The following is an 11,038-nucleotide window of genomic DNA, read 5'->3' on the forward strand; positions in this document are numbered from 1 at the left end:
AGAGTCTCACTGTGGCCCAGGCTGCAGTGCAGTGCTGCAATCTCTACTCAACTGCAGCCTCCACCTTTTGGGTTCAAGCGATTCTCCTGCCTCAGCCTCCCAAGTAGCTGGGACTACAGGCGCCCACCACCACGTCTGGCTAAATTTTGTATATTTTGTGGAGACCGGGGTTTTGCCACATTGCCCAATTGGTCTCGAATGCCTGACCTCAAGTGATCTGCCTGCCTCAGCCTCCCAAAGTGCTGCGATTACAGGCATGAGCCACCACACCTGGCCTGTCTTAACATTTTAAAAGGTATCCGGCCAGGTGCAATGGTTCACGCCTGTAATCCCAGCACTTTGGGAGGCTGAGGTGGTGGATCACTTGAGGTCAGGAGTTCAAGGCCAGCCTGGGCAATGTGGTGAAACCCTGTCTCTATCAAAAATACAAAAATTAGCTGGGCATGGTCCTGCAAGCCTGTAGTCCCAGCTACTCGGGAGACTGAGGCTGGAGAATTGCTTGAACCCAGGAGGCAGAGGTTGCAGTGAGCTCAGATCGCACCACCACTGCACACCAGCCTGGGCACCAAGAGCGAAACTCCATCTCAAAAAAAAAGTAAGATGGAGTCTTTTTCTCAGATGGGATCACTTATATCAAGGGTGCGCTATACAGTTACTTAACTAAATTAACCTGGTTTTTGTTCTGTATACACTCAGAGCTGTGTAAATGTCTCCCCAGACTGTCACCATTAATGACCATGGACAAGAGCTGGGTTCTTTTTTTATTATTTATTATTTTTTGTAGAGATGGGGGTCTTGCTATGTTGTGTAGGCTGGTCTCGAACTCGTGGGCTTAAGTGATCCTTTTGCCTTGTCCTCCCAAAGCACTGATATTACAGTCGTGATCTTAAACATGGGGCCAGTCTGCTCACGTGCAGCAGCACCCTTGAGGACCCCTGACTGCCAACTGGAAATGTGTGGGCACCAGCAGGGCATGTGACCCCAGCCCACAGCCTCCTCAGGCATGGAGGGAGGGTAAGGCCTGGTTTCATGCTGCCTTCATTTCTGGTTAGATGGCCTCCAGGGTAAGGTGAATAGAACTCTATAACAGGGTAACCTAGCCTCTCCAGGGCCAACAGGTCGAGGTGAGCCCCTCTGAGGATCTCCTCCATGAGCTGCCTCTGTGAGCATGACCTCCTATGCGCTGGCTGGCCTTCACCCTGTCACTCACTGGTCCAGCTCCAGGCTCCCCACCTGGATGTGGGTTGGGAGACAGGACAGGCATACAAGCATAGATACTGATGGACATGGCCATTTACAAAACTGAGGGCAATTTTGGCCACCGAGGCAAGTTTCTGGGTCAGCTGCACGGAGGAGGGTACTAACCTCTGCCCCTCGGGTCCACAGGTCTGGCCCCCTGCTGCTGACACCCCCCAGATGTCCGTCTGCTTGCATAGTGGGATTGACTAACTCATCAATGTGGAGTTGAATGCTTAGCCAAGTGCAGACCACGCTCCTGACTTGTGTCTGCCCTCTGTGAAGCTTTCTGCACACCTGGCTCCTTGCCTGGTCCTGCTGAAGCTCAGTCCCTCTGCAGGTCACGATCCCTTCTCTGTCCCCCAACTTTTGCACCTGGAATTTCCTGAACAACTTGGTAGGCAGTCTCCCCACCCTGTCCTCCCAGTTGAGGAACTGCCCTCCCTCCTAGCTCTGAGGGTCCCTAAGAGGGGAGGAGCCGCCCTGTCCTGGAGGCAGTGCACAGAGATGGGGCGCTCTCCCCCAACACAGGTTCTTCTGGGCTGGGTCCTGAGGCTGGTGGTGCATGGGGGTCACGGCTGTCCCCTTCCCCCAGGTCTGGGAGCTCTGCCCCTCTGCCTCAGCTGCTGCCCACTTTTTTGCCTTCCCATGAAGCCCAGCCGGCCACACCTGGGGATGAGTGTTTACAGGTAGCAGCCTAAGGACGCAAAGTGGAAACCTGGCAACCTGGGGCCTCCCTGCGTCTGGCAGCCTGGCAACTGCCATGTGGCGTCCTGCGCTGGCATGTGGGGCGCTGCAGTCCAGGGAGAGTGGCTCTTCTCTCCCCTGGGGCTGGTTTCCAGGAGGTTAGGCCAGCCCTGCAGGTGACACTGGTGCTTGGGCTCTTGCCGAGCAGTCCTCTCCTGCAAGTAACAGAACCAGGGAGGGAGGTGGGCTGTGGCCTCCCCTGCCCACTACTGTCATCTCCTGTAGCTCCCAGTATGCTGGACTCATCAGCAGCAGAGCAAGTGATCCGACTGATGCTGAAGCTCTTGAGACAGGTAAGGCAGAGCCCGGGATGCTCCCGTTTTTAACAACTCCAGGCTGCAGCATTGAAGGGACCCCGAGACAGCCCTGCAGGGGCAGAATGCAGGGTCCCAAGGGCTGGGCCCAGGGCTGGTGGTGCAGTGGACCTATCCTCAGGCTGGGTGGCCCATGATCTGCCTGCCTGTCCTCCTGGGCCACTGAACACAGGGTCCAGGGGGCCTTGGTGCCGGGGGCTCCTCTGTACCCCCTGCCTGCATTGTACCCTCCTGCTGCCTGAGGGACCTGCTGCCTGCCTTTTGCCAGCCCTGCACTCTGCACCCTGCATCCTGGCCCACTGCAGCCATCCAGCAGCTAGCTGCTCAGCTCGGGGTCCAGGTGGGGGTGATCCGGGCATGCACTGACTGGGAAGCCTGGAGGGCTCACCAGGTGTCTCCGGGGGTTGCTCTTCAGAAATCTGCCTGAAGGGGCCACTCACAGCATCCATCCTTAGACCTGCAGATGGAGCATTTGCTGGAGGTCAGGCTCACAGAGGAGATCCTTGGAGGGGCTCACCTCCCACCTTCTGGCCCTGGACGGGCTGGGTTACTCCTGACGTACACTTTCTGTTCACTCAGAAAGCCTCTTAGTCATTCCTGGAGCACACAGGGCCTTTGCCTGGAGCCAGTGTCCCTGTCATGGTCTCTTTTTCCTCACAGAAGCTGGAGCAAGAACGGGAGAACCTGGAAGGGGGGCCTGAGGGCCTCCACCTCGAGCCGGGTGAGAGCACCGGGCTGCTTGGAACCAGCACAGGCGGGCACGAGTGTAGCCTCTCCAGGGAGGTGGGGACAGCAGTTCCAGGAATCACCCCCGCTCCTGGTATAGCGAGACCGTCCTTAATTCATTTCCTTTACATTCAAGTTGAAGACATCCCCATTCCTTATCACCTTTAGTCTGCAGACCCCAAAAGGGGCACCTTCACCGTTCCCATTTTGCAGATGAGAAAATGGAGGCAGAGAGAGGTTGGCTGAACTGTCTGGGATCGCTCAGCCTGTGCTCAGCCTGGAAGTGGTCACACCTGGGTCAGACCCAGATGCTGTGGTTCCAGAGGCTGAGCTTGACCATTGGTTGGGGAGGGGCTGCTGTCCTCACTGCTGCCTGGAGACCTCTGGGGAGAAGCTGAGGAGGCCAAAGGAACATTTCCTGTTCTTTGGAACATGGGGCAACCTGTGAGCTATGGGGGCAGCTGCCAGGGGCAGAGCTCAGAGTCTCAAATACAGAGAGAGAAAGTCCCAAACCAGGTCTGCACAGCCTGTGAGAGGTGACAGAATGGCAACCACTGCCTGGGGCAGAGGGTTTGGGGAGCCCCAAGGACTGACTGGTGTTTCCAGCAGCCCCTCTCCAGTGTGATGCTGGGTGAGGGACAGGACCCCTGTGCCGAAGGGAAAGGAAGCCAGAACCCTGCCCCTCACCTTCCGGAGCCTTCTCTTGAGTGCAGACCCTCCCCCAAGGAGTATAGACTTCTTTTTGTTGTTGTTTTGAGAAGGAGACACGCTCTGTCACCCAGGCTGGAGTACAGTGGTGTGATCTCAGCTCACCGCAACCTCTGCCTCTCAGGTTCAAACAATTTTCCTGCCTCAGCCTCCCGAGTAGCTGGGATTACAGGTGTGCACCACCATGTCCAGCTAACTTTTGTATTTTTAGTAGAGATAGGGTTTTGCCATGTTGGCCAGGCTGGACTCAAACTCCTGATCTGAAGTGATCCACTCACCTCAGCCTCCCAAAGTGCTGAGATTACAGGTGTGAGTCACTGCCAGACTTTTTTTTTTTCCTGAGACAGGGTTGGTCTCGTCTGCTGCCCAGGCTGGAGTGTGGTGTGGCATGATCATAACTCACTGCACCCTCGACCTCCTGAGATCATTCCTCCCAGCTCAACCTTCCAGTGTTGAGATCACAGGCAGGAGTCACCTTACCCAGACTGAGGGGCAGATTAGAGGGACTTGCAGACACTTGGGGGTCAGACTAGAGTCTGGACTGCTTGGGGTCAGAGGGCGCCTTCAGGTGGCCAAGGTGAGGCTGCAGGCAGCCCGGTAGAAGCCTTGGCCTCCTGGAGCCCAGGGACTCTACAAAAGGTACTCAGGAGGAATCTGGCCGCGTGACTTCAGCCTCCCTTCCAGGAATGAGATGACCATAGGCCAGACTCCGACACTGAGTTCCCTGGGTTGCCCCTCCCCTGATGCTGCCCTTGCCCTCCTTACCCAGCATGGGTCCCTCTTTCTCTGGGATAACCTGAGCCCAGGAGCCTCCCAGGCCGCCCCCATCCCAGGAGAGTGGGTGAGGTGGGGCATTCCACACGGGTGCAGTGCTGTCCGAGTGCTTGCAGTGACAGCCTCTGCGTTTTCCTCTATGAGCAAGCAGGTGTTTCCCTCCAGGAAACGAGGACCGGCCGGATGACGCCCTGCAGACTGCTCTGAAGAGAAGGAGTGAGCTTCTGCAGAGACTCCAGGTAAGTCCTGCTCCCGATGAGCGAAGCTGGCTGAGCTCACTGTGGCAGAGCTCACTGTGGCAGAGACAGCTGCTCAGCCTTATGGCACAGGTCGGGGGTGAGGGGAAGACCTTTCCGGACTCTCAGGGCCAGGCCCCAGTAAGGCCACTGTTAGCTTAGAGACCCGCCTGAGTGCAAGTTTCCATCAGGGCTGGAAATGTCAAGTAGGGGCCCAGTTCCAGGAGGACCTGGAATTTTAGGATGTGGGGAGGTTTGCTCTCATGGCACTCACCAAAGATGCCTCTGAGTGGCAGAGATGCCCAGGAGGTGGGGCCACTTTTCTAGCGGGGAGATCTTTGCAGCCAGTTGGCCTGAAACTGACTTCAAAGAGAGAACAGACCCTGTTGGCTTGGAAAAGAAAACAACTGGAGACAAGCTGACATGATTTGGTCGATGTTAGGAGTGCCACCCTCATGCGTATACCCCTTGAAGGGTCTTCCAGCCACTGCCAGCCTGCCCAGAGAGGGGCCTGTACCTGGCCCAGGCTGGGCTGAGCCTAAGGCTGGGGGTGCCTCTGTGGTGTTTGGGCTCCCCTTCTCCGGTGTGCAGCAGCTCTGCATTGGCTTTGCAGGAACAGCACCTCCTGAACGAGCTATCTCGGGTGCAGGCCTGGAGTGCGGCAAGCAGAGGAGCCCTGGGGTCAGCCCTGCCCCCAGAACTGACCCCCACAGGTGTCCCACCTGCTGCCTCCCCACCTCCACTGACCCCAGACCTGCCAAGGATCGTCCTGCCTACGGTGAGAGGGCGAGGAGCACACCTGAGAGTGGGAGGTGGGCGCTGAATTAAGATTTACAGAAGGCTGGGCTCGGTGGCTCATGCCTGTAATCCCAGCACTTCGGGAGGCCAAGGCGGGCGGGTTATGAGGTCAGGACTTCGAGATCAGTCTGGCCAACATAGTAAAACCCGTTTCTATTAAAAATACAAAAAATTAGCCTGGTGTGGTGGTGTACGCCTCTAATCCCAGCTACTCGGGAGGCTGAGGCAGAAGAATTGCATGAGCCCTCAAGGCCCAGCCCAGGTGACAGTGGGAGACTCTGTCTCAAAAAAAAAAAAAAAAAAAAAAAGATTTTACAGAAGGTGGGAGACATTGTGCTGGCAGTGAGGCTGCCTTGTCAGCCCATCCTCCCACGGCCCACCCTTGAAGGGGCCAGCAGCTGCTGCATTTCCCTGCCTGGGCACTGTTCCTCGGGCCTCCCTGGAATGCTTATCCCTCATCACAGAGGGAGGCTGGGGCTCAGCTCTGTCTCCCAAACCCTGGCCCCGGCCCTAAATGTCACATTAGGAGTAGAAGTATCAGGAGAGCTCAGCAGCCAGAGGGCCCTGAATTTGGGGAAGTGTGTCACCTCCCCAAATCTTTATTACTTGCCCAGTGCGGTGGCTCATGCCTATAATCCCAACACTTTGGGAGGCCCAGGCAGGCAGATCACCCGAGGTCAGGAGTTTGAGACCAGCCTGGCCAACATAGTGAAACCCTGTCTCTACTAAAAATACAAAAATTAGCTGGGGGTGGTGGCACACACCTGTAGTCCCAGCTACTTGGGAGGCTGAGGCAGGAGAATCACTTGAACCTGGGAAGAGGAGGTTGCATCTCCAAAAAAAAAAAAAAAACAAAACCAGACTTTATCACAACCAGATGACACCTAAGGCCCCAATGACAAGAGCACAATGTCCAAGGCAAATAGTGCTCCACTTCTGAGAGCATCCTACAGCTCTTCAGCCTTCTGGGTTGCAAGCAGCAGAAAACAGCTCTGACTTTCTGAAGCAAGACATGGCTCAGAGGGAAACCAGGCACCCAGAGGTGAAATGGAAGCTGGGGGCCCGGAGGCCAAGGCTTTGGTGGGATTTGTGTGACTGGGGTGCAGGGAGGGTGGTAGAGAAGAGGCTGAGGTGGGAGTTCCTGGGCTGGTCAGCAGGGTCTATGACCTGGAAGGCTTTTGCCCTTTGGGAGGGCCCCCGGCAGCAGCACGTGGCGGAGGGAACAGAGGGAAGGGCAGCCTCTGAGGGACCTGCCCCAGACCCTTCCTCTGCAGATGGGCGGCCTTCACTGGGTTCTGGGTATTCCCAGCCTGTGCCTTCCTGTCTTCCAGCACCAGGAACCTCCTCCCGGGACAGAAGGGAGTTTGGGGGGGTCATTGGCCTGGACCCCCCATTTTCCTCATCCCAAATACGTCTACACTTAACATGTGTTCATCAGGACCAGTTATGCCTGCAGTTATGCTTGCAGCCCCAGTGACACCAGGCGGGTGAGCAGGGGCTCCTCACTGAGATGAGCTTCCTGGCAGCTGGACTCAGAGCCCCTGTGGTAGAAGGTCCTGTCAGCCAGGACAGGCATGGCTGCTGTAATAAAGCCTTATGGGTCCATGCAAACCACAGCTTCAGACCAGAGCTGGCCTGCCTCCTGTTCTCGCGCAAACTGCCAGCCAAGCATGGTTTTACATTTCTAAATGTTTGGGGGAAAACCCAATGAAATAATAATACTTTGCAACACTTCAAAATTATATGAAATGCAGATGGCCGGGCGCTGTGGCTCACGCCTGTAATCCCAGCACTTTGGGAGGCCAAGGCAGACAGATCACGAGGTCAAGAGATCGAGACCATCCTGGCCAACACAGTGAAACTCGTCTCTACTAAAAATATAAAAATTTAGCCGGGCGTGGTGGCACGTGCCTGTGGTCCCAGCTACTTGGGAGGCTGAGGCAGAAGAATCGCTTGAACCCAGGAGGAGGAGGTTGCAGTGAGCCGAGATTGTGCCACTGCACTCCAGCCTGGTGACAGAGCAAGACTCCCTCTCAAGAAAAAAAGAAATGCAGATTTTAGTGTTCATAAATAAAGTTTTATTGGGCCAGGCGCATTTGTTTCCACATTGTAGCTGCTTTCATATTGCAATGGCCAACTCAAGAGCTGTAGCTAACAGTGTGTCCTCAGTGGAAGCCGTTTACCATCTAGCCCTTGACAAAAGTTTGCCAGCTCCTGGTCTCTGCCGTCCTTTCTGTGAGCTGAGGAACAAGGGGTAGCCGCGCAGCCTCACACAGCTAGAAGATGAAACAGAAGGCCTTTCACGCGCAAATGGCTGTATTTTTACTCAGAAAAGAAACCAAGGTTTATTTTCATGATATGTTCTACAGTGTATGATGGAGTACAGTAATTAACCAAGTTGTCATGGGGGCTGGGACAGAGAGGTCACTGGGACACAATTGAGAACACCTGCTGGGATGTGGCCATCTTACACACAGGTCGGCCGCAGATGCCCAACACCACCCACCATTAGGGAAATACAAATAAGAGCCACAGCGAGCCACCCCTGCATCCCCATGAAAATGGCTACGATTAAAATGACTGACCATACCAAGTGTCGGATGCTCCTATTAAAGCAGAATTAGTGGAACCAGACCTCAGCCCACCCTGCTAAAGACAGGAAATGTGGGAAACATTAAAAATACGTCCTGAGTGATATCTAGATTGAAATACCTTTCCATTCAACTATCTATTCAGTGTCTGGGGTTAATCATTTAAAGTTCTCCTTGGATGGATGAATGGATGGATGGGTGGGTGGATGGGTTGATGGGTGAGGGGATGGTTGGTTGCATGAATGATGGGTGGGTGGATGGCTGGTTGGCTGGCTGGATGGGTGGGTGGTTGATAGGTAGTAGATACTGCAGACACTTTCTTCAAGGACACATGCAGCTAATCACCTGGCTGTTCCTAGGTCCCCCAGCCACCTGCCACCATCATTCAGCAGCTACCTCAGCAGCCGCTCATAGCACAGATTCCTCCTCCCCAGGCCTTCCCTACTCAAAGGTCAGGAAGTATTAAGGAAGGTAAGTGTTCCATATTCATATTGTTGTGGTTGATGAAACTATCTACTGAAAGGGAAAATATTTCTGGAAGCAGGACAGTCACTTAGCATCAGCTTTTGGCTGCTCAACATGAACATAATTTTAACTTTAAGAAATCCTTATGGCTGGTGTGGTGGCTCAAGCCTGTAATCCCAGCACTTTGGGAGGCCGAGGCGGGTGGATCACAAGGTCAAGAGATCGATACCATCCTGGTCAACATGGTGAAACTCCGTCTCTACTAAAAATACAAAATATTAGCTGGGCATGGTGGCGCGTGCCTGTAATCCCAGCTACTCAGGAGGCTGAGGCAGAAGAATTGCCTGAACCCAGGAGGCGGAGGTTGCGGTGAGCTGAGATCACACCATTGCACTCCAGCCTGGGTAACAAGAGTGAAACTTTGTCTCAAAACAAAAAAGAATTCCTTATGCCGGGCACGGTGACTCATGCCTGTAATTCTAGCACTTTGGGAGGCTGAGGTGGGTGGATCACCTGAGGTCAGGAGTTCAAGACCACCCTGGCCATGATGGTGAAACCCCCTCTTTAAAAAAAAAAAAAAAAAAAAAAAGATATCCTTATATAAATGATATCTCATAGGGAAGGAAACAAGTGGTACAAAAGCGATAACTGGACTAGGAAGTGAAATAACTGGGCTCCAATTCCAACTCATCCAATTAACATCCATTGAAAAACCATAATTAAGCTGCTGCTTTTAAAATGGCTTAGGGCCAAGCGCAGTGGCTCATGCCTGTAATCCCAGCATTTTGGGAGGCTGAGGTGGGTGGATCGCTTGAGGTCAGGAGTTCGAGACTAGCCTGGCCAACATGGAGAAACCCCGTCTCTACTAAAAATACAAAAATTAGCCGGGCATGGTGGCACATGCCTATAACCCCAGCTACTCGGGAGGCTGAGGCAGGAGAATCGCTTGAACCCCAGAGGCAGAGGTTGTGGTGAGCCGAGATCGCGCCATTGCACTCCAGCCTGGGCAACAGAGTGAGACTGCCTCAAAAGAAAAGAAAAAAAGAAACTGCCAAACTGCTTCCTAGTGTCTGTAGCATTTTACATTCTCACTCGCAGTGTTTGCCAGTTTTCCTTATCCACAACCTTGGCGACGTGGTATGGTCAGTGTTTCTCATTGTGTCCATTTTAACAGGATGCAGTGGTGGTTGACTGCGGCTTTTATTTGCATTGCTCAATGAATTGGGAGTCTAGGGGCAGATCTGTGTGTAGAATGGCTGAATCACCTGACAGGTGTCCTCAATTCTGTCCCAGTGACCTGCCTATCCTAGCCCCTGTGCTGACCTGGTTAATTACTGTAGCTCTATCATATGTTGCAATCCAAGCCAGGCCTGGCCCAGGACAGCCACATCCAGGGGATACCGTTCCTGAACACAGCGCCTTAGACCGCTCAGCCATCCTGACTTCCTAAGGGGATACCATTCCTATTGTGATCTGTCTGAGGAGTCCCTGGAGTGGCAGAGAGCATAGCTTGTGCTATCACAAGGGGTAGTAGTCCTGTCTCTCCTTATTAGCTGTTGATTTTTCCAGATGAACTTTAGTGATAGTCTGTCAGGTTCTAAGACGCACACTGAGGTAGCTGTGTGTGTGTGTGTGTGTGTGTGTGTGTGTGTGTGTGTGTGCGCGCGCGCGCACACGTGTATGTGCTTGGGTCAGCCTATGATGGTATGCCATATGAGAGAAAAGGCAGCATTTAAAATCAGTAGTAATGGTTGGCCCAGTGGCTTTGGGAGGCTGAAGCAGGAGGATCGGTTAAGCATAGGAGCTTGAGACCAGCCTGGGCAACATCGCAAGATGCAATCTCTCCAAAAAAGAAACAAAAAAATATTTAAGTATATAAAATCAGTGGTAAAAGGCTGGATGCAGTGTTACACACCTGTAATCCCAGCTACTTGGGAGGCTGAGGCAGGAGAATCACTTGAACCCAGGAGGTGGAGGTTGCAGTGAGCCAAGATAGCACCACTGCACTCAAGCCTGGGTGACAGAGCAAGACTCCATCTCAAAAAAAAACAAAAAACAAAAAACTAAATTAAATATTCAATAAGTAGCTAGCTATTTAGAAAAAGTAGAGTTAAATTTCTTACCCCATTCCTTATCCCAGAACAAATTCCAACTGGATCAACTGTTTGACTGTAAAAAAATGAAATCTTTCTGGGCCTCCCAAAGTACTGAGATTATGGGTCTGAGCCACTGCACCTGCCTTTTCTCTTTTCTTTTGAGACAGAGTCTCCCTCTGTTGCCCAGGCTGGAGTACACAGGCGCCATCTTGGCTCATTGCAACCTTCGCCGCTTGGGTTCAAGCAGTTCTCCTGCCTCGGCCTCCCAAGTAGCTGGGATTACAGGTGCCCACCACCTCGCCTGGCAAATTTTTTTTTTTTTTTTTTTTTTTTTGAGACGGAGTTTC

At 53.3% G+C, this 11,038-nt stretch overlaps 1 protein-coding gene across 6 annotated transcripts in view; it reads left to right on the forward strand.

Annotated features, from left to right (window-relative positions):
- Positions 1 to 1,409: 1,409 nt before the first annotated feature.
- CUNH21orf58 (chromosome unknown C21orf58 homolog) overlaps positions 1,410 to 11,038 on the forward strand; it is a 13,057-nt gene continuing 3,428 nt past the window's right edge. For 2 of the 6 annotated variants that reach the window (XM_017538482.2, XM_037741997.1), the window contains exons 1-5: positions 1,635 to 2,276; positions 2,958 to 3,018; positions 4,671 to 4,744; positions 5,355 to 5,519; positions 8,490 to 8,601. In XM_017538482.2, coding sequence (XP_017393971.1) covers positions 2,217 to 2,276; positions 2,958 to 3,018; positions 4,671 to 4,744; positions 5,355 to 5,519; positions 8,490 to 8,601 — 472 coding nt within the window. In that variant the 5' untranslated portion in view covers positions 1,635 to 2,216. Of the gene's footprint in view, positions 1,577 to 1,631; positions 2,277 to 2,957; positions 3,019 to 4,670; positions 4,745 to 5,354; positions 5,520 to 8,489; positions 8,602 to 11,038 lie in introns of those variants that run through there. The other 4 variants (XM_037741995.1, XM_017538481.2, XM_037741996.1 and 1 more) reach the window with 4 other exon arrangements.

The sequence above is a fragment of the Cebus imitator genome, unplaced genomic scaffold (assembly GCF_001604975.1).
Source record: "Cebus imitator isolate Cc_AM_T3 unplaced genomic scaffold, Cebus_imitator-1.0 Scaffold112, whole genome shotgun sequence".
Taxonomy (NCBI): domain Eukaryota; kingdom Metazoa; phylum Chordata; class Mammalia; order Primates; family Cebidae; genus Cebus; species Cebus imitator.